This window comes from Sciurus vulgaris, assembly GCF_902686455.1.
Source record: "Sciurus vulgaris genome assembly, chromosome: 2".
Classification (NCBI taxonomy): Eukaryota; Metazoa; Chordata; class Mammalia; order Rodentia; family Sciuridae; genus Sciurus; species Sciurus vulgaris.
The window spans coordinates 89,302,856-89,327,548 of NC_136462.1; the positions used below are offsets into that span (position 1 = coordinate 89,302,856).

General features: G+C 34.5%; 1 protein-coding gene across 7 annotated transcripts in view; it reads right to left on the reverse strand.

The window, feature by feature from the left end:
- FSIP1 (fibrous sheath interacting protein 1) overlaps positions 1–24,693 on the reverse strand; it is a 226,089-nt gene that overhangs the window by 171,790 nt on the left and 29,606 nt on the right. For 5 of the 7 annotated variants that reach the window (XM_079125954.1, XM_079125956.1, XM_079125951.1 and 2 more), the window contains 4 exons: positions 14,071–14,172; positions 11,150–11,274; positions 9,563–9,673; positions 3,123–3,281 (listed from right to left, as the gene is read on the reverse strand). In XM_079125954.1, coding sequence (XP_078982080.1) covers positions 3,123–3,281; positions 9,563–9,673; positions 11,150–11,274; positions 14,071–14,172 — 497 coding nt within the window. The remainder of the gene's footprint in view (positions 1–3,122; positions 3,282–9,562; positions 9,674–11,149; positions 11,275–14,070; positions 14,173–24,693) is intronic. The other 2 variants (XM_079125955.1, XM_079125952.1) reach the window with 1 other exon arrangement.

Here is a 24,693-nt window from a genome sequence, read left to right on the forward strand (position 1 = left end):
CAGAAGGAATCTATCTCAACATCATAAAAGCCATATATGAAAAACCCAAAGCCAACCTCACAGTAAATGGGGAAAAGCTGAAAGCATTTCCTTTAAAATCTGGGACAAGACAAGGATGTCTACTCTTACACCTCCTACTTAATATAGTGACAGAAATTCTAGCCAGAGCAATTAGGTAAATGAAGGAAACAAAAGTGATAAAAATAGGAAAGGAAGAAGTCAAAATATCACTGTTTGCAGATGATATTGCCTTATACTTAGAAGATCCAAAATTGTTCATCAAAGGACTGCTAGAGGTATCAAATAAATCTGGCAAAGTAGGAGGTTACAAAACCAATATATAAGTCAACAGACTTTCTATATAACAAAAATGAACCCACTGAGAAAAAAAAATCAGGAAAACAATTTCATTCACAATAGCTTTAAAAAAAAAACATAGACATAGAATAACTAGGAATAAATCTAACCAAGGTGAAAGACCTCTACAATTAAATCTATAGAAGATTGAAGAAAGACATTGAAGAAGACTCAGAAGATATAATGTGCTCCCATGTTTGCAGATAGAATTAATATTGTTAAAATGGCCCTACTACCAAAAGCAATATATAGATTCAATGCAATTCCCATTAAAATATCAACGACAATCTTCACAAAACTAGAGAAAACTGTCCTAAAATTCATTTGGAAGAATGAAAGACCCAGAATAGCCAAAGCAATTCTATGCCAAAGGAAAATAATTCTAGAGGCATCACAATACCTGACTCAAATTATACTATAGAGCTATAGTCTCAAAAACTGCATGGTACTCACATAAAAACAGACATATAGCCAGTGGTGCAGAGTAGAAGAAACAGAGACAAACTCACAAATCTACAGTCATCTGATCCTTAACAATGGTGCCAAAAATATACACTGAAGAAAAGATGCCTTTGTAACAAATTGTGCTAGGGAAACTGATTAAACATATATATAGGAATGAAACTAGACCCTTACCTCTCACCCTGCATAAAAATCAACTCAAAATGGATCAAAGACCTAGGAATTAGACCAGAAACTACCCAACTCCTTGAAGCAAACATGGGGGCAAATACTTTCTCAACAGGACCCCTAAAGCTCAGTAAATAATAAATGGGATGGCATCAAATTAAAAGGCTTCTGTACAGAAAAGGAAATAATTAAGAATGAGAAGAGAGAACCTTTATTAGCTACTCTTCTGACAGAAGAATAATACCTAGAATGTATAAAGAACACAAAAAACTTTACACCAAAAATTAATAAATGGGCAAATAAGTTGAACAGATACTTCTTAAAAGAAGAAATATAAGTGGTCAAAGTATACATGAAAAAATGTTCAACATGATTAGCAATTAGAGAAATGAAAATCAAAACTACACTGAGATTTCATTTACACCAGTCAGAATGGCAGTCATCAAAAATACAAATACTAATAAATGCTAGAAAGGATGTGGAGAAAAAGGAGCACTTTTACACTATTGGTGGGGCTATAAATTAGTACAACCACTACGTAAAGCAGTATGGAGGTTCCTCAAAATACTAGGCATGGAACTACCATATGACCCAATTATACCACTCCTCAGTATTTATCCTAAAGAATTAAACTCATCAAACTATGATGATACAGGAATACCCATGTTTATAGCAGCATAATTCACACTAGCAAAACTATGGAACAAGCCCGGGTGTCCATCAACAGATGACTAGATAAAGAAAATGTGGTATGCATATGCAATGGAGTTTTATTCAGTCATAAAGAATAATGAAATTATGTCATTTGCAGGAAAATGGACAGAACTACGGACCATGATGTTAAGTTTAGAAGGTCATGGGTTGTATGTTTTCTCTTATATGTGGAAGCTAGAAAGGAAAGAGGAAAAGAAAGGGGGAGGTCTCATGAAAATCAAAGGTATCAGTAGAGGAAAGCAACCTCAGAGAGGGAGATGGAAAGTGCTGGGGAGTGATAGTAACCCAGTTATTTTGTTACATTGTGTGCATGCATGAATATATAACAAATCCCATCATTATGTATAACTACAACACACCAATAAAAAATGTGGAAACAGCATCAATGTTCATAGCTGCTCAATTCACCATAGCCAGATTGTGGAACCAACCTAGATGCCCTTCAGTTGATGAATGGATAAAGAAACTGTGACATATATATACAATGGAATATTACTCCGCCATGAAGAATGATAAAATTATGGTATTTGCAGGCAAATGGATGAAATTGGAGAATATCATGCTAAGTGAGATAAGCCAATCTCAAAAAACTAAATCTCAAAAAACTAAAGGATGAATGATTTCGCTGATAAGCGGATGAGGACATATAATGGGGGGTAGGAGGGGTTAGCATTAGGGTTAGGGTTAGGTTTAAGGTTAGGGATAAGGAGGGTGGTAAGAATGGAGGAAGGAAGGACTGTATAGAGGGAAAAGAGGGGTGGGAGAGGTGGGGGGAAGGGAAAAAAATAACAGAATGAATCAAACAACATTGCCCTATGTAAATTTATGATTACACAAATGGTATGCCTTGACTCCATGTACAAATAGAGAAACAACATGTATCCCATTTGTTTAAATAATAAAAAAAAAGAAAAAAAATGTGGAAACAGGAAAAAAAATCACAGGACAGAAATCTTTAGTATGATAAGCTTCATTTCAGTTTTTAAATTAAAGAAGCTAGAAAAATGTGGCAGAGTTAGGGACATGTAGTGACTGCCATTGCTAATATGTAGTAGGGGAGGAATAAAGAAAAATAAGGTTCTAAAAGGACTAACAAGCTTATCATTTTTCTTCCCCTTCTTCCCTCCTGATCATGGTCAAGACTTGAGTTAAATCATACAGATATAACAATATTAAAATAAATATTTCCTCAGTGACTCCATCTCAGCAAATTACCTACCAAAAGCAAAATGGAAGAAAGTGGAACTAACCATAGGAAAACATACACTACTAGGTAAAATACAACTACTGCAGTTGTTGTCATGGAAAGCGCAATTGCGAAGAAACTGCTTGGGTTAACAAGCAGCTGTAAAATTATGTGAAATATTTTCAGTATACATAAACCTGAAAAGTCTGTGTGTATTCTCTAAAATTAAGACTACCTGATTATTCTGATTCTCAAGTCTTGTAGAAATGCTGGAAATTGTTGGGCGAACTGCAGCAAGTTCTTGGAGTTTTGTATCAATTTCAGCAAGCTGCTGATGCTGGGTGGCTGCAAATGTATACCCTTCTCCCGGGAGGAGCCAACCAGACTGATCACCCTAAAAAGAAACAAGGGTTACCAGGTCAATCCCATGCCACATTTTTTCAAAACATACCTTTCAGACTGCTATATCAAAGCCCAACACTTCATAAAAACAAACAAAAGCAAAAAAAAAAAAAAAAGAATCAATATTAGAAAAGTGAAAGAAAAATTAAATAGTTATGGTTTCATTATCTACCAACTCTGTGTAAAGTATCTTCTACCTTATTTGGGGTTTTCCCCTCTGAAATAAATCTCTTAGTCTGGTTCTCATATTATTCTCCTTTCTCTACTTTAGAAAAAGGTTTTCTGATGTGTCGAATAAGAAGAAATCAGGTTTACCCATCTCAAACTTTGTCCTGGTGAACCAAACTAATTTGACCTAAATCAGCATCCATACTTGTCAAGTTTGACCCAAAGAGACTTTCAAATATAGTGAACTACCACATAGCTTGATATATAAACAAATTACAACCTAACATAGGAGTATATAATTCCTCCCAAGTAATGAGTCTCAGTCAGTCATAGCAGCTGAAATTCTAAACCATCAGAGGCTAAAAGCCCCAAAACTTGACCATAGAGGGCAAATGTCGGTAGCAGTCAATCAGGTTGTTCTGTATGCCATTTCATTTTGCTGGCAATAAATATAGCCTATGTTTGGTCAAGGAGGATGCACATTCGGAACCATTTTCAGTGTGGAATTTTGCCCATTTCTACAATCTTTCTCTTGCTCAAGAAAAACTGCTAAATTTAACTGGTCTGTTTTTCTTTTCTTTCTTTCTTTATTTTTTTCTTTTTGTTTAATTTTTTATTTGTTCTAGTTAGTTATACATGACAGTTTTTCTTTTAATATTCCCTTAAAAGTAACATAGGGTCAATAAAATCATTTGCTTCAGTTTCATGAATTTAAATGGTCACTTAACTCTTGGTCAGTGAACATTAGTTTCATACTCTTTTAAAATCCATGCATAATATTAATTCATAAATCTCATCCTGAATGCCTACTATGCACAAGCATATCCTGGATACTGCATATAAATGTGAAATCTCACAAAGATCTGCCCTCAAAGAGATCTCAGTTTCTTTACAGTAAATTGTAACAAGGCGGGAAGAGTGCTGGTAAGTCCTGGGAACCATGGGAACGTGGGGGCGGGACCAACTAGCCTCCTTGGGTTAGAAGGGACAGGGAAATGAAGTGGTTAGAGAAGGCTTCCTAGAGGAAATAGAACCTCAATCAAAGAAATAACATGATTATTTCTTTATTTTTATTCACTGTACACAAATGTAGTACAACTTTTCATTTCTCTGGTTGTATATGATGTACTGTCACACCATTCATGTAATCATACATGCACATAGGGTAAAGATGTTTGTCTCATTCCACCATCTTTCCTTTCCCTGCCCCCTTAACATGATCATTTCTGTACTGAAGCTAAGGATCATTTCTGTACTGGGGATGACTGAAGGCAAAATGACCAGTTAAAAAGTAATGGCAATGGGGTGTGGTGGTGCACAACTATAATCCCAGTAACTTGAGGCAGGAGGATAGCAAGTTCACGATAAGCTTCAGCAATTTAGGCCCTGAGAAACTTAGCAAGAAACCCTGTCTCAAAGTAAAAAATAAAAATGGTTGAGGATATAACTCAGTGGTAAAGTGTTCCTGGGTTCAATCCCCAGTACCTCCCTCTCCCCCCAAAAAGAGTCTTAAACTTTACAAATAAATAAATAAAAAGAAGCAATAGCTATAATCTAGAACAAAAGTAATAAATACTTGAACTAAGGAATGTTTTCTGGAATGTGAAACATGGAACAGATTCAGAAATAGAAATTACAGAACCTGGAGATAATCTGATGGAAGGCTAAAAGGAAAAATAAGAATCAAGAATAAAAAACAATTTTCTGGGTTGGGGTTGTGGCTCAGTGGTAGAGTGCTTGCCTAGCATGTGTGAGGCACTGGGTTTGATTCTCAGTATCATATACAAATAAATGAATAAAATAAAGGTCTATCAACATTTTTAAAAATTTTTAAAAAAAATTTCCTGATTTTGTGAAGTAGGGATGGTGACCCCCCTGTCTAAACTAGAGAATCGTGGAAAGGGGGTAGGCTTGAAGAGGAAGATGATGATTAATTGTTTAGGACCTTCTAATAGTCCTACTGGACTATTAGACTATTAGATGTATCTGGGATGTCCACAGAACACTGTTAAATTTATTTGTCTGAAGTTCAAGTTAGAGATCTGGGCTTGAAATAAGTATTTTGCACTCATCCATTTATTTCCAGTGATTCAAACCCTGAGGACCATGGAAATGAATGAGGTCACACAGTACAAGAAGACAGACAAACACTAAGAATAAAGGGACAGATAATGGGTGGCAAAGAAATTTAAGAATTTCAGACATTTTGGTTTCATGATGCTAATAGTAGAAATCAATCCCTAGGCAGTAATCAGAAGAACTATAAGCAAAAACTTCAGCAGAAAGGCTTTTACATTTTTTTCCTCCTGACTCGGGCAACCAAATTCCCTCTGCTTCCATGAAACCAAACTGTTTATGAATCTTGGAAGGGGACAGATACCCACCAGACACTCTTTTTTCCTATACGCTAGCATCAATAAGACAAGAAAATGACTTAGATTTAGCCAATCAAAAGCAAAAACCCTGAACTTTGAATCTTCAGGGACAGAAGCAAAGATGCAGGGAAATGATGAACACTGAGAATACAACACTGGCAGCAGTGAAGGTTGCAGCAGTAAGCACCTATGGGAGAGGGGGATGTTTGGTGACTGTGGTGCCAGGGACAGCTCCTAAACAGCCTGTTACCAAAGAGCTCCTTAACCATATGTGTCTGGCTATGTTGCATCTCCTTGGTTCTCCAGACTTCCTGTGGAATTTCTGAACTTCCCAAGTCTCCCAATAAATTCCTTTAGTTTTAGTCAAACTCCATCTCTGTTTCTTGTAAGCCAAAACACTAATACAATGTTTTATTCCCATGTTATTTATAATAAAGAACAATTTTTTAAATCCTAAAAATTATAAAACTAGGGGAAACGTAATATTACCTAATCAGGCACAAATAAGACCCTCTGGTTAACTTTTTCCTAAATAAAATTGACATAAATACCAAATGACCTGCTTACTCCTGGATTTCTTATTAAGGAAGACAACTAAGCTTACTTGTTTAAGCCACTACTTATAAAGTTTTCTGTTACAGTCAATCACATTTTCTACCAATACCTATTTCATAGATATACCAAAACAAGAAAAAGGATATGACGGAAGAGGAAAAAAAAAAACAAAGTAATTTCCTGAACTAGAGAAAGTTTTAAGCCATCAGGTAGAAAAGGTCTACAAGTTACAAAAAAGAAACAAAAATGTTTAAAGACACACATAAATATAACCTGATGAAAACTTATGAACCCAAAAATGTAGAGAATACCCTACATGTTTCCAGAAAGAAAAGAGTTTGTATATAGAATTTAACTACCACCCAAGCTATCAAATGCAGGAAAGTAAATACATATTTTAATATGTAAGCACTCAGAAATTATTCATGCACCACAATTTCTTGGAGGAAAACTTTTCCAAAAAAATTTTAGACAAATAATTTAAGAAAAGTTATGTACACAAACAAATAATAAGTTGAATCCAAAAAATGACTAAAAATTGTGACTAAATTTGACTGAGTGAGTTGGGATTTTGGCTCATGGTAGAGCACTTGCCTCACACATGTTCAATTCTCAGGACTGCATATAAATAAATGAATAAAATAAAGGTCCATCAACAACTGAAGAAATGTTGAAAAAAAGTTGGCTGAGAAAGATTTCCTAAAATACAAGAAACATACCATTTTTAAAGGTAAAAAATATATATATTTTTTAGAACTGGAATTTCAGGTGTTTCAATGCATTCTGGAGGCAAGAAAATGTGAAAAATGGAAATTAAATGTACCAAAGTCCAGTCTTGGTAATATACAAGATTTTAAAACTAATTATTGAAGTTGAAAAGAATATATACATTTTATTTTCTTTTAAGAACTAGATAGTTAATAATACCATATTGGAAATAGGATACTGAGTTTTCCACACAACAGGAGAAAAAGAGGGTAGAGTGGAGAAAACAAAACAAATATGATAAATAAAACATAAAATTTGATGTCAGAAAAAAGATTCAAAATTATCAGTGGTCACAATAAATATGATCAGATTAAATATCCTCATTATAGTACAAATCATAAGGAAATAATAAAAGAGAAATAACTAAAGATAAAGACACAAAGGCAACAACAAAAGTCCAACTATATGACATTTATAAAAGAGCCATCTAAAACTAAAACTCTAGAATTAAAAATGAGAACAAGACATAACTACTAACAAAAATAATATATAAAATTCAATATTAATAGAAAAAAAATCACTGTGAAAGCATTCCTAGAATGTATAATGTAGAGCCATCATACCACAGTTTGACAGACAGTGGGCAGCAGTTTGCAAATTCACAATAAACAAAATGAGGAACGAAACCAAGGTCTCTTAATTCTGTTATCTAAGCTTTTGTTCATAAAATAAGAAAATTACCATAAACCAATAAAGCTAACGCACCTCAGAATTATGGGGATATTCAGCAGGTTGCCTTGCCTACCCTTTTCCCCTACTTCACCAGCCCAGACACAGCAAAAGCTTTGTCCATTCTTAGACCCAGCCCCCACTGGATCCTCATCATCTCAAAAAAGATTATTTAGACATTGTAATCTGTGATATTCTGTAGATTTGTTTTTGGTTTGGGGTAGAAAGTAAGACATATTCTGTTTACCTACGTGGAATTTTATTTAATGGACTTAGCTGCTACTTTATTTCGAAAGTATAATGTTTCCCATAAAAATCTGAATTTTTAGCTTCTCTTAAAAAATTGGAGGATCCAGGCAGCCCTGGACTAGGATTTTTTTTTTTTTTTTTTTGGTACTGAGGATTGAACCCATGGGCACTTAACCACTGAGCACATCCCTAGGCCTTTTTAAAAAAATATTTTATTTAGAGACAGGATCTTGCCAAGTTGTTTAGGGACTTGCTAAATTGCTGAGGCTGGCTTTAAATTTGAAATCCTCCTGCCTCAGCCTCTGGAGACACTGGGATTACAGGTGTGAGCCACTTCACCCAACTGGACTAGGAATTCCACACAGCAAACACTAGCTGATGCCAGTCCCACTGGACTGGTGCATCCTGATCCACTAGCCACAGGTAGCACCACACACAGTGCTTTTGTACCTAAAGCCAAAACCATCCCCTGACTCTATGTGTCTTAGGCTGGATTACATAGATGCAGAAGATTCCCTGACACAGGGAATCTTGCTCGAGTGATCTATCAGAGGAATGTCTTTGGGAACAGGGGCATAAGGCAAACAAGCTAGGACAAGGGCAAAAAGCAAGCTAAAGACCAGCTTGGGTCTGATCTCTGGGTAAGCATTACAAAGCTAATCCTATTTTGAGGTGAGGGGACCTGAGGTAGGCAGAAATGATATACTGGGTTACTTGGCTCCCATTTGGCTCAGGGCAATTTTCCAAGGAAGGGGACTGCTGTGAACCCTGGTACAGGGCTAGGGAATGGACACACACAGGTTTCAGGTAAAGGGGATTTGGGAAGGGTGCCAGCATTTGCTAGACCATGTCTCTCTTCAACACAGGAGAATAAAAGACAACAGGGTTAAGTGTGTCAAGAAACACAGGAGGGTGTATTTCTTTATGGAAATAAAGAATATTCCTACAATATTACTATATAAACACTGGGCCACTGCACTCCTTATGGGACCTTCTGGGACACTATAAATACCTGCATTTGCCCCGTACATTAAGTGCTAGTTCCCCTATTCAGCTCAGTCTTTGCCTCCCCACAGAACTAAATGGTTAAGATTAACTGGGCAGGGGCAGGATAGTGTTCTTTAGGATTACTTAAGACTATACTGAAACGCCATGTAACCAGTGTGGGAATAATGAAAAAGCATACTGAGAAATACATTCCTATATCATCAGTGTCTAAGCCCAACACATCACAGGCAGAGACTATCTTGTAATAGCCAATGTGTGGTCCTCTACTAATGACTTCAAATGATCTTAAAGAATCAATAATAAATTGACTAAGAATAAATTTAAAAACACCAATGAAAATGTGTATAAAATAGGAATTTTTAAAGTTAGAGAATACTGTCTTATAACCTAAAAAATTATTATACATTCGTGCTAAGGGGTTGATAACATAAGAGGATCAAAATTAAGAACTGTAGAAGTCATTGACTATGTGTTTCCATACCTCAGAACTGGACAGTCCTGAATCTCTATCATCTAAGTCCTTCAAAAGTTCAGCCAGCCTTTTCTTCTCTCTGTCAATCATAACCACTGGGTTTCTTGAATTCTTGGCCAACTATGGAATTAATTAATGAAAAAATTATTCAAAGAAATTCATAATTCAGGAAACTAAAAACAGAACCAGAGACATCAGCAGAAGAAACCTGAGGTATAAGTTGAGAAACTAGTCATTTTATATTTGCTAGATAATTTTGTTTTATGACAAACACTTTTGCGGGGCCATTCTCCAAACAAAAATATTTCCACTATAAGCTGGCCCTTTTGTTAATTCAGAGAGCATTTTCAAATCTCTCCATGTGGAATTTGCATGGAAAATATATTTGTGGAGGCATTTGGAAGGACTCTTCCTTTTTTCCATATTTTTATTGGTTTATCATAATTGTATATGATGGTGGGATTTCTCTTCTTGACGCTTCCTTATAGCAGGTATCTACTAAATGAAACTGCTTTTAAGTTTTAAGCATAAATCTTATAAGGAATTTAAACAAATATTCAGTTACTATTATTAAAAGGAGAAAATGTAATCTATGGTGAAGCTGCTGTCTGGGTCAGCCAGAACTTGGATGTGGGGGAAATTCTATGGCTTTTAGAATACTAAGCAATAAATAAGATAGAATGAGCCAACAAAGAGACAGATCAAGCTGGATAAGGTTTCCTAAAGACCACTTGAACGTGGAGCACAGAAAAATTGAGTCCCAGAGATCAATCCTGGCAGTAGTGAGTTGATTCATGAATCTAGACTGCCTGGAAATGACATGTCGGTGGAAAAAGCATCAGACTGAACTGTAGGAATTACTTACTTTCTCTTCTTAAGACTTCACACTCACCATTTCAGCCTTCTAGTAACTATTTGCCCAAGGGCTCTGCTGTGAGCCTTCTTCTACCCCACTTACATTTCTTATTCCAAATTAATTAATTAGTATTCTAGTCTAATACAGGAGTCCCTGTATCCTTGATTAGTCTGAGTCTGCCTTACAGACAAATTTGCTATGGAAAATGCAAATGCAAGGAATAACCCCTGAAGCAGGCTTTATCAAGGACAGTGACCAAGAGGCTCAGTGGTAGGTAGACAACTAGTTGGCTTCTCCAGCCCACCTCTGATGCTCCGCCAGAAGTATTTTCCATTCCAAGTTCTAAATGCACTAGCTACATAATCAGTCTCATTACTTTAAGAGTTTTCTAATATATGATATAAAAATCTAGAAAACATCATCCAAAGTTAGTATCTAAATAAATATTTTTCAAATTGCAGGAACCAGACTTTTCTAGGAGGAGAAATAAATGCTAATTGCAGCTAACATTTTTTTAAAGGGATAGTAGAGGATAGTATAGGATAGGATAGAATGGGATGTAACAGAAAACAGTGAAGGTAAGTATTGATTCAGAAAACTTTTCTTTCAGGTATATCTTCTGATTCAGTTATGCACACAGTTAACATCATCAAAAATATTTAAAGATCCCAAACATTCTATCACCATTGTTGCAACTCGTTTAGTCACACATTCTAGCTCCTGAGTTTCTAAGTACATACCTCAATGTTTCGCTTAATAAAATTGTGGTTGTGTTTACCCCTGAGCTCAATTTTTTCTGTATTTGAGAAGGATTTCTTTTCTGCTTTGATCAATGATTCATTTCTTTCCACATCATAGGTAAAATCTAATATTAAAAAAGTTCAAAATGTTTTCATGATTACAATGAAGTTATACTAAAAATTTACTTTAAGCATATATTTAAATATATAATAAAGCACAGATAGAAAAACTAACTTCTAAAATCCAGATCCAGAACCTAATATATATGAAAATTTTTTTCTTAAAAAGACAAATGTGCCATGTAAGTTTCAATGAAGTTCTCATTTCTTGCTGTTGATTCCTTGGGAATGATGGGAAGTATGAACAGAACTATTTCAGAGTCATACATGTGAAAAAAGAAATCTCTGGTATTATGAGGATTTTTTTAAATACATATTTTTTCCTTGATGTGAAAAAAAACTTCCCCTAAATATTAGAGTCATTTCCAACAATTCTATTAATTATCCATCACTCCTTTAGAATAAGAACTTTTTTGTTCAAGACTCTTTTTCCCTTTTGTGAGATGGTGGTACCAGAGATTAAACCCAGGGACACTCTACCACTGAGCTATATCCCCAACCCTTTTTATATTTTGTTCTGAGACAGGGTCTTACTAAATTGCCCACGCTGACCTCAAACTTGTAATCCTCCTGCCTCAGCCTCTTAAGTCACTGAAATTACAAGCATGCACCACTGTGTCCAGCTCAAGATGTCTTTTAAGCAAGATCTGGGGATAAATGTCCTAGATGTTCTTCATTCCAGCCGTATAAACCCTTAGAGGCCATCTCAGTATGTCAATTTTCCTCAATCTTTGATAAAAGCATTGAATAAACTTAAACATTCAGACTCTGAGTCCTCATAACAAGGGCAGGAAAAATACTTGTGGACTCTTATTCCCTTTAGGAATAACAATATAAAATCAGGTGAACCCTTCAGTATAGTTCTAAAAAATATGCACAAAAGGAGAGTCTCTTAAATGACACAAAGTTCACCTCACAAAGGACAAATTACCACATTAAAGTCCACAAAGGAAGAACACCAGTCAGTAGGTCAGCCCAGATTGTTACCCAAAAGTTACCTTTGTAAGAGGTACTACATTAATAAAATTAATAAAGGTTAATAAAATTAATAAGAGGCCCCATTAATAAAAAGGATCAAGGAAACAGTTAATTGGCTTATTTATAGCTAACTATTAAAGATTCAATACAAATTGAACCATTAAGGAATTACATTTTTATGAAAATGTCTAGAAAGAACCAGGAAAAGAATAAGATCTCTGAATTATTCTCAAACAAAAGTAAATCTGAGTAGAAAATGTATTTTTCTCTAATTTAAATTAAAAGTTTCTACCTGAGTGTGATAGTCCATGCCTATAATCCCAGCTACTCAGGAGGCAAAGGCAAGAGGATCAAAACTTCAAAGTCAGTCTGGCAATTTAATGAGACACTTTCTCAAAATAAAAAATAAAAAGGGCTGGATATGTACCTCAGTGCATGAGGCTCTGGGTTCAATCTCCAGTACCACAAAAAAGAAAAAAATAAAAGTTTCTAGATAAATAAACCTATGCTTTATAACTGGGTTTTATTTATTAATCAACCACACAATCACTTGTTAAACAAACTACCAAGGAGAGGAGTGACTGCCTTAGATATAAAATTCATCATTTTTTCCCATAAATCAAGTAGTCTTTTTATTTGAAATATGAGGCAGATATATTTAGTTGAAGTTTCATATACACTTAACATTAAAATAACTCAAATGCAGTCATCTCTACATTTATAATATAGTTTCCTTAAAACATAATAAAACTTTATTATGAAACTCTATTAGAAGTTTCCATAAGACTTCTAATAAACTGTAGAGGGGAAAACATTGGATTATCTATCTCACTAGTGATATGCTCTTGTCCCCTCCAGTCTGATAGTGATAACGCAGGCACTGTGTTATGGTTTGGATGTGAGGTGTCCCCCAGAAGCTTACATGTGAGATAATGCAAGAAGGTTCAGAGGAGAAATGATTGGGCTGTGAGAGTCTTAAACTAATCAGTGAATTAATCCCTGATGGGATTAACTGAGTGGTAACTGGAGCAGATGGGGTGTGGCTAGAGAGAATGGTTCATGGGGACGTGGCTATGGGTATAGATTTTGTATCTGGAGAGTGGAGACTCTGCTTCCTGATGATGCAAGCTGCTTCCTTCTGCCACACTCTCCCACCGTGATGTTCTGCCTCACCTCAAGCCCTAAGAAATTGGAACCAGCCTTCTATGGACTAAAACCTCTAAAACCATGAGCCCTCAAATAAACTCTTACTCTTCTACAATTGTGCTGGTCAGATCCTTTTAGTCACAGCAGTAAAATAGCTGACTAAAACACACTGCCATATTCCCACAGTGACCCCAATCCTTGCTGGGTTGGACAAGATGGTTAAACCAGGGTAGACACCTGACTCCACCTGGTTACTCAACCTCTTATCTAGGATTTTGGAATTTAGCCTCCCTCTCAATGACTAACCATATGCCTTTGGAAACCAAAGCTCTACCAAGTTCTACCACCAAGCTCATTTCCATATGTGTAAGGTTAAAAAAAAAAAAAATATATATATATATACACATATAAATATACATATATTTTTGGCTTAAGCCAGGTCTCCATTACTTGCAGCCTGTTTTTTTTTTTTTTTTTTTCATTTTAACTCTGTATTATATATAAGTTCAAACATCTAAAAATAAAAAAATAGTATAATGAACTTTCAATGACTAGCTTCAAAAACAACTGTGCCCCTCTGGAATAAATTACATCAAATAATTCCATCCATTAATGTGTCTATGTATACTTAGTATTCCCTTGTGACACAACCTACAATCATAAAAATTAAAACATACCTTGATTGATATTCTGCTTATGGTTTTCATATTCTTCTGGAGAGATCTGAGTGTGAAACACTGGGAAAAAGGTATCCTCATCCTCACAATGAGAAGAATCTGCTGATTAAAAAGCCACTTGTTCAATACTCACAAAAGTAATGTCTACACAAGCTGTTCTTAAAAAGGATAAGATATAATATTTTCTGGAATAATCCTGAAACCCCTCATACACACAAAATTTTTAAACAATGTCAGTGTTGCTTCCAAGCAGAAATGATAATCATCTTTCTACAAATGAAACACTGAAAACAAAAAAACTATGGGTCAAGGTAGCCAAACAGCATTTCCCTAGAACTTCAGTGCAAAAAGGATGTATAAGGAACTGCTAAACTATAACCTAATTCCCTAAAATAGTGTATCCAAATCCAATGTTCACAAGAAAGAGAATATGCACACCAACTAACTTTAATTGTTTTGATTTATTTTAGATACCCAAAGTATTTCAAGTAGATGATCAGTCATTAAAATACAAAGAGAAAACTTAGGAGACTTTTGGCAGTTAGCCTTTTTGTCTTGTGATTCCTTCTCTTGGACTAATTCCCATAAAGATAACAGGAAATTTCATTGCTCAACTTTTTTTTGTTTCAATATAATTTATCTTTGTATTCTCCTATTAGCTAATTTAGACATTTTATGTTTCAAGAAATTAACACATACAACTTTTTTTTAAAATTTGTCTCTGTACCTTAATATGACAGAATCTGACAGGTTGTGGCACAGACATGTTTTTGTTTCATAAAAGAGTGCAAGTCTTCAAGATATTACAGAATCCACCACTATCTCTGAAAACAAACCTGGTTTAAACATTATCCATACAATTAAAAATTGACAAATTCTACTTCAAAAAATTTAGAAATTCTATGTAAAAAAAAAAAATACTGTTAAGAGAATGAAAAAGCAAGCCCAGACTGGGAGAAAAATATTTGCAAATTACATATCTGATAAAAGATTACATCCAAAATACAAAGAATTCCTAAATATCAACAATAAAAGAACAACCTAATATTTAAAAATAGGTAGCAGATACCTACATAAAATATACACATGGCAAATAAGTGCCTGAAAAGATGTTTACCATTTGTCATTAGGGAAATGCAAATTAAAAAAAACAATGACATACCACTACATACTTATTAGAATAGCTAAAAAAAAAAAAAAAAAGACTGATAATACCAATTGCTGAAAAAGATGCAGAGAATAGGGAATTTTCATTCATTGCCTGTGGGAATACAAAACAGTACAGCCACTTTGGAAGACAAGTTAGGCAGCTTCTTTCTAAGATAAAGTCTTACCATGTAATCCAGCAATCATGTTCCTACATATTTATCCAAATAAGTTGAAAATGTGTATCCACACATAAACCTGCACACAAAAGTTTATAGCGGCCTTATTCATGGGGTTGCCCAAAACCGGAAGCAACCAAAATACCTTTCAATTGGTGAAGGGATAAACAAACTGAAGTATATCCATAGAATGAAATATTCTCTGACCAGAAAATCAGCTATCCAGTCACAAAATGACATGGATGAATCTAAAGTGCATATTGCTAAATGAAAGAGCAATTCCAAATTATACAATGTTAATTGAAAAGGAAAAACTATAAAGACAGTAAAAAAAATCAGTGGTAGCTAGGGGCTTGTGGAAACAAGAAGGGTTACACAGGGATTCACACAGGCAATCTTTCAGGGTTGTAAAACTATTCTGAGTGATACTTTAATAGTGAATGCATGACATTATGCACTTTTGCACAGCATAAAAAGTGGGACATAATATATGCAAATTTTCAAAAGAAAATCATTTATGAGGTTGAAGAATCTCAGAATGGAATGTAAAATGTGACAAAACAGTCTACTTATATAACAAACTATGAAACAGCCTCACTAAAGGGAATGAATGAAAAAGGTGCCTGCCTAAGTAATTGAAAATTACTAAAGTCAATCCTCCAAACTGCACATAGGCACCATAGTCTAGTTGACTAAGTTGTTTCCCATGGGGGTAGATTAGGAATTCTGATATCATCATCTATGTATACTGGAATTGAACAATTAAGTAAAAAGGTGGCAGATGGTTGAAAACAGTCTTCTCACTGTTGGAGTGGAATGTTACAGTTAAGCAAGGGAAAAAGGTTAGAATATCCATGTGCCAAAGGAATAGAGCCAGAGACATCAGTATGAATTCAAGTTTAGATGGTTACACATAGACATAGCACAGATATGTGTATAATAGATCAGTGTAGACATCTATATTTTCTTTATTAGAGCGCCTAGAATCAACAGTCACACATGGCATCCAGATCTTGGTTTCTAATCTCAGTCTCCAATAAAAGGAATCACAGCTCCGTGGAGAAATGGTTGATTCCAGTAACAAATAAAGTATATGAGTCTGGAGCATCTTGTAGTGCCAGAAAGTGAGGAAGTGCTTGACAACAACAAAACTAAATCCACAATAATGGAGTTGTGTCAAAGGGACACAAGAACCAGCTCAAAGAGCTCCCAAAGCTGGAAAAATTTGAGCCACAAAATAAATTCTAACTCAAAGTACAAAATAAATATCCACAAGCCTATACTGGTATAAATTACTGATTGAATAAAATGGGGGAGAACAGATAAATTCCCATGCGGAATAATTCAAAATAATTAATGTAAATATTCTGCCCTTAAAGAAGTAAAGCATAACTCCTCATTCCTGAAGTGGGCTACACATAATAACTTCCTTCAAAAGAGTATACTGGGGAAAAGAGGGGAAACTAGAATAACTTAACAGTGGAAAAATCTGACAAATATTTCCTCAGGCTGGTAATTGAAGTTAACATCAACAGTGATGTTATGTTAACAGCATGATGTAATGTAATGAAAATGGCATACAACCCTGTGGTTGTCTTCCTAAGAACATATAATCTCAGTCTAATCATGAGACAATCATGAGCTAAATCCCAGTGCTGAACATTCTACAAAATACCTGACCAGTATACTTCAAAACTGTCAAAGTCATTAAAAGCAAAGTCTAAGTATCATAGCCAAGATTAGACTAAGAAAGCATGAGGACTAAGTGTAATGTAGGGCTCCTGAATGGGATCCTGGAGCAGAAAAGGAACATTAGGTAAAAATGAAGGAAATCTATATAAAGTTGGACTTTAGTTAATAATGATATATTAATACTGGTTCACTGGTTGTAACAAACATATCATACTAATGCAAGACATTCACAACTGGGTAAGTGGTTGTGGATATATAGGAGATCTCCGAACTATCTTTGCACTTTTTCTGTAAATATAAAATTGCGCTAAAATAAAAAGCTAATTTAAAATGTTCAGATTTTTGTCAGGTACAGTGGCACACACCTGTAATCCCAGCAGTTTAGGAGGCTGAGGCAGAAAGATCACAAGTTCAAAGCCAGTCTCAGCAACTTAGTGAGGCACTAAGCAATTCGACCCTGTCTCTAAATAAAATCCAAAATAGGGCTGGGAACCCATTCAGTGATAGAGAGCCCCTGAGTTCAATCCCCGGTACCACAAAAAAAAAAAAAAAAAAACTTTTCTTTTAAAGTAGGGAAAAATATAAACAAAATTATAAATAGAAAGGGAATATACAAATAAGAAGGAGAATTACTATTAAAAAACACTTTATGAGATCTTACATTAGTAAAATTTTAAATCTTGGTAAATGGATATTCTAAAATCTCAGTATACAGATGCATTGCCAAAACTAACTCCAGAATAACTAGTCAACTGAAATAGAATAGTAAATATGAAAGAAGCTGAGAAAAGAGTCAGAGAACTTCCTCCAAGAAATTATTTGAACCAGATGGTTTTTCCAGTGAAATCTTTCAAATTTTTAGGGAACAGATAATCCTCCTATTATGTAAACTGTTTCGAAGCATAGATATAAATGAGTAACCACCTCCACTCATTAGCTGACAAAGTTAACATAATTGACAAAGCAAATATACAAATGCTACTGAGATGTTAAGATAAAAACTGGAAGTATGCCATTAGACTTAGAATTTAGGAGGCAATATCCATAGCATGATAGGAGAAAAAAACAAACAACTGAAGAGTTAAGATGTAAATGAAAGTTGACAATGAGGTAATGATAATAGGTGTGGACCATTCTTTCAAGAAACCTGTCTTTGTTGGGTTTTGTAATCCCAGCAATTCAGGAGGCTGAGGCAGGAGGATTGCAAGTTCAAAACCAGCCTCAGTAACTTAGGGAGACATTAAGCAAACTAGTGAGAAGTTGTCTCAAAATAAAATATAAAAAAAGGGTTGAGGATGTGGCTCAGTGGCTAATTACTCTTAGGTTCAATCCCCAGTACCAAAAAAAGAAAGAAAGAAAGAAATCTGCCCTGTAAGGAAAGGAGGGAAACTGACTGGTAGCTGTTTGAGAGTAAAGAACTGAGGGGAAAGATTTGTACATTTGGTTGGTTATTGGTTGGTTCAAAGGCTTTATGATTTGTTTTAGTGCTAGAAAATTCAAACATGGTACATAGAAGGGAAGGAACCTGAGGAGAACAGAGAGATTGAAGATCTAGATAAACATGAAATACAATGATTGATGTATCATGAACCAGGAGCCCCGTATAAGGATGGGATGTTACTAACTTTGGCCTTCTCTCCCCTAAAGTAAGAGGGAAGTAGTAAAGATGGATGAACTCAGTCAGAGCAAACTTCAGAAACAGAAGGAAAGAATGTGGAATAAATTCCCACCTGGTAGATCCATTTTCTCTGAAAAGCAAGAGAAACAGAATTAAGGTCTTGCAGAAGAAGATGGGAGACTAAGTACACAGTAACAGTTTGGAATAGCCACACTGGAGAATGAAAGAGATTTCTTAGCAATGCTGAGCACTGGATGGAGGTTAAAACCCCAAAATCCTTATCTATAACTGTCAGCAGAGGAGTTTGATTTTTTTCCCTTGGTCTTCTGCAAATCAGAGTAGAAAGAGACTAGCAAATTTTCTTTGAGTATTTAAACTTAACACTCAAGAGTAGAGGTATTATATATCTGGTTTTCATTTAAAAAATGCACCTAGAAAGAGGTATTCACAAATTTGTAAAATCTTAACTCATTAATATGTTCATGTTTTGTGCTTCCATGCATTTATAAATCTGGAGCTTGAAACACAAGAAAGAAATGTGGCAAAGGCAAGAAGAATAACCTCTGCCAAAACCACTGGAAAAAAAGAAAGGAAGAAAGGGAGGAAGAGAAAGAGGAAGAAGGAAAGGAAGGAAGGAAGGACAGAATTTTGGAGATCCCTAGAAAGTGCTATATCATCTACTTCAAAATCTCAGGTAGTTAATCTAGAGGTCATTATGTGTAAATTATAAAGTCAAAATATAGCTTAAATCAATTTAATGTCATTTTCATCTTTCTTTTGGAGACAAGATCTCATTTGTGTTTAGTACCTATAAAAAGAACTAAATACACAATCCAACAATAATTATTTTTACTTATTTACTGTTGGCTGTTTGTAATGTTAGAAGGGGACAACAGTGGAGTTTGTATTTGGGGGACTGGAAAAGAGGTTGGAAACCACCATTCAGTTACCCAGCCAAAATTCTTAACATTTACTACTAAATAAGAGGTTAAGGAAAACTGACCTCACATAAAGAAAGATTAATCCTCCAAATCATTTCCTTTTAGTCAAAGATAGAAAGTGATAAGTGGAAAATAAATTTTAGTATGTTTGTAAATATGCGTTTAAAGTTCAAGTTAAAATAGGTCCCTCTCTGGGTGTCCTTTAAAATACATATTCTAACTACATGCTGCCACCTACTGGACAATTTATAAGTACTTTGCTTTTTCCTCCACAAAAAATTTACCATGGAAATGCAGCAAAACATTCCTGCTTTTCTAATAACACCTGTAGGAAATTTTACCAAAATATATGGCTACATATAAGTTCAATCAAAATAATTTTTGATTTTTATATTATAATTAAGACTAGTCAGTCTAAGGTTGAATGAGTAACAGAAAAAACTCATCTCAAGAGAGGAGCAGATATAAGAAATTTCATACCATTTTATAACATGTGACTATGTTGAAAAAGTAGGAATATGAGACTTTCAAAAGCCTGTGTTAATGGCTGAGGATGTCTGTAGCTCAGTGGTATGCGCATGTCTAGCATGAATGAGGCCGTGGGCTCAATCCCCAGCACTGCAAACTAACAAAACATCTATGCTACGTGATCAAACTGGACTCTTGCATTTATATTCATTTCTTTCAGACTTAAGTGTGAAAATACTTAAGTTGATGATACCAAAAGTTTTCCTTTTAGAATAAGGTAATAATTATGTAGTGTGAACTGTTGAAAAAAGTAATTAAGCTAATAATGTAGCCCCAAGTACATACTAATTTCTTTTTTTTGTTTGTTTGTTTTTAAATTATTTTAATTTAAAAAAAATAAAAATATATCAAATAAATGACTGATAAAACATGCCTATGACATAAAGAGACAGCAAGTAATTTCATTAAGGAATTAACTTTTCTATAAAAGAAAAGTCATCAAAAAAAGATTCTACTATCTAAAGAAATCTAAATCTAAAGAAGCCAGGAATACAATAATGCTGTCTCTTAATTTTAATGAATGGGTCAAGTGTGAACTAATCAAGACAGCCAGAAGCAAGAATGAAGGTAACAGACATTTGGTTCATCTAACAGTATCTCTTGTTCCTTTTTCCTTTTACAATAACTCACTTTTGCATCTTATCTGCTTTGCACACACTGCCAATAAGTAATGACTATGAATTCAAAATTTTAAGAATTGAAATTTTAATGTGATAATGTTTAAAGCAATTATTTCCTCTGAACATAGCTTTCAAGCCCCTTTCAATTAAGGCTTTTGCTCATTAAGTGCACCTAATTTCCATGTTAGAGCACCTGTAGTAATCTAGCATTACTAGTGTCTACAGGGCATATGGTAGTCATGTGACTCCAGATATTCAGCTGTGAACTCTAGGGATATAAGGGAAATATATATGCTTCAAGGTTTAAAAATTAAACATGATTGATAGTTCTGATTTGGTTACAAAAAAAGTGCAAATGGAAACAAATTCTCTCTCTAGAACCCAAAGTTCACCTGGTGGTGAACCCTGTGACTGAAAAGGTTAATAGTAAAAAAGATCACCCAAATCAATCCCTTTACAGAACTGCCTGTCTTACATTGCTTGCTCCTGAGTCAATCACAAGTGGGTGCAGTGGCCTTTTAAAAATGTCCCATTCATTACAGATGTTATCATTTAGCTCCTGATTTTTAATCCATAGATGCTGAGATACTATAATATTCAGAATTACATTTCAGACACTATCCATGTCCACTGTTCTTGCTTGGATTAAGAGATGTATATTCACTTCTATGAAGATTCAGAATTACTGATAGACATGAAAGAAAACCTAAGTTACACTTCTCTAGACAACCTTTGTACATTAGTGTTTAAACATTTTAAGTTACTTTTAAAACCTTTATAAGCTATATACTTAAGAGATTCTTTACACTTTAAAAAAATAATGTAGTCATTGCTAATCTTAGAGAAAAAAGGTTTGAGACAAACATATTATTAAAAAAAATTTTAAGACAATACACTGCCCTAATAAAATGTATTGCAAAGCTACAATAACCAAAACAGTGTAATACTAACTAATAGAAAATTTGTAAATAAACCCAATCATTACTTGATAAAGTTAGCATTTCAAATAAGTATGGAAATGATGGATTATTAAATAAGGGATATTGGAATAACTGGTTAGTAAATTGGGGGATAAAAATCAACTCTCTACCTCATATCTGACACCAAAACAAATTCCAAGTATATTAACATTTTAATTTTTTTCATTTTTCATAATAAAGAAAAATATAAGTACATATTTATAGAATATTTAGATGGAAAAGACTTTATTTTTTTTATTATAAACAAATGGGAAACATGTTGTTTCTCTGTTTGTACATGGAGTAAAGGCTTACCATTTGTGTAATCATAAATTTACATAGGGTAATGTTGTTTGATTCATTCTGTTATTTTTTCCCTTCCCCGCCACCTACAGAGTGGGAGAAAATCTTTGCCAATCATACTTCAGATAGAGCACTAATCTCCAGAATCTATAAAGAACTCAAAAAACTCTGCACCAAGAATGCAAATAATCCAATCGACAAATGGGCAAAGGAAATGAATAGACACTTCACAGAAGAAGATCTACAAGCAATCAACAAACATATGGAAAAATGTTCAACATCTCTAGTAATAAGAGAAATGCAAATCAAAACCACCCTAAGATTCCATCTCACCCCAATTAGAATGGCGATTATCAAGAATACGAGCAACAACAGGTGTTGGCGAGGATGTGGGGAAAAAGGTACACTCATACATTGCTGGTGGGGCTGCAAATTAGTGCAGCCACTCTGGAAAGCAGTATGGAGATTCCTTAGAAAACTTGGAATGGAACCACCATTTGACCCAGCTCTCCCACTCCTTGGCCTATACCCAAAGGACTTAAAATCAGCATGCTACAGAGATACAGCCACATCAATGTTCATAGCTGCTCAATTCACAATAGCCAGATTCTGGAACCAACCCAGATGTCCTTCAATTGATGAATGGATAAAGAAGCTGTGGTATATATATACAATGGAATATTACTCAGCGATAAAGAATGATAAAATTATGGCATTTGCAGGCAAATGGATGAAATTGGAGAATATCATGCTAAGTGAGATCAGCCAATCTCAAAAAACCAAAGGTCGAATGATCTCGCTGATAAGTGGATGAGGACACATAATGGGGGGAGGGAGGGGTTAGTGTTAGGATTAGAGTTAGGGTTAGGGAGGGGGGCAAGAATGGAGGAAGGAAGGACTGTATAGAGGGAAAAGAGGGGTGGGAGAGGTGGGGGGAAGGGAAAAAATAACAGAATGAATCAAACAACATTATCCTATGTAAATTTATGATTACACAAATGGTATGCCTTTATGCCATGTACAGAGAAACAACATGTATCCCATTTGTTTACAATAAAAAAAAAAGTAGATACAAAAAAAAAAAAAAAACAGAAAAAAAAAGAAAAAATTATGGAATGCTTCACGAATTTGTGTGTCATCCTTGCGCAGGGGCCACGCTAATCTTCTCTGTATCGTTCCAATTTTAGTATATGTGCTGCCGAAGTGAGCACTGGAAAAGATCTTTTTAAACAGGTACTGGTAAAATAATACAAAAGAAATGACTGGTTTAACTAAATAAAAACTTTAAACTTTTATAGACCAAGAAATATCACAAAATCATAGAAAAAAATAAATTTAAATTTTTTATATTTATGACAAAGAATGAATATCCTTAATATTAAAGAAATCCTTCAAATCAATAAAAAACATTATAAAAAAAGACTAAGACATGAGCAGGCAATTCACAGAATGGCTAAACAAAAGAATAAACATTTAACCTCTGATAATCAGAGAGAGACAAATTTTTATAATTCTATTTTAAGTAAATAAAGCTTAAAATATACACATAAATCTAATGCATTTCTATTCATAAATGATGAATCCTCTGAAAGAGAAATTAGGAAAGCCACTCCATTCACAATAGCCTCAAAAAAAAAAAAAAAAAATACTTGGGACTCAATCTAACAAAAGAGGTGAAAGACCTCTACAGTGAAAACTACCAAACACTAAAGAAAGAAACTGAAGAAAACCTTAAAATATGGGAAGATCTCCCATGTTCTTGGATAGGCAGAATTAATATTGTTAAAATGGCCATTCTACCAAAGGTGCTATACAGATTCAATGAAATTCCAATTAAAATCCCAATGGCATTCCTCATAGAAATACAGAAGCAATCATGAACTTCATCTGGAATAAGAGATCTCGAACAGCTAAAACAATTCTGAACAGGAAAAGTGAAGCAGGAGGTATCACAATACCAGACTTTAAACTATACTACAGAGCAATAGTAACAAAAACAGCATGGTATGGGCACCGAAACAGACAGGTAGACCAATGGTACAGAATAGATGACACAGAGACAAAACCACATAAATACAGTCACCTCATACTAGACAAAGGAGCCAAAAACCCACAATGGAAAAAAGCTAGCTCTTCAACAAATGGTGCTGGCAAAACTGGAAATCCATATGTAGTAAAATGAAATTAAACCTCTATCTCTCACCCTGTACAAAACTCAACTCGAAATGGATTAAGGACTTAGGAATTAGATCAGAGATCCTGCACCAAATAGAAGACAAAGTAGGCCCAAATCTTCATCATGTTGGCTTAGGATCAGACTTCCTTAACAAGACTCCCAAAGCACAGGAAATTAAAGCAAGAATCAATAAATGGAATAGACTCAAACTAAAAAGCTTTTTCTCAGCAAAGGATACAATCAATAATGTGAAAGGAGAGCCTACAGAATGGGAGAAAATCTTACCCACATGCACTTCAGATAGAGCACCTATCTCCAGAATTTATAAAGAACTTACAAACTTTATGCCAAAAATACAAAGAACCCAATCAATAAATGGGCCAAGGAACTGGACACTTTACAGAAGAAGACTTGCAGATGATTAATAAATATATGATAAAATGTTCAACATCTCTAATAAT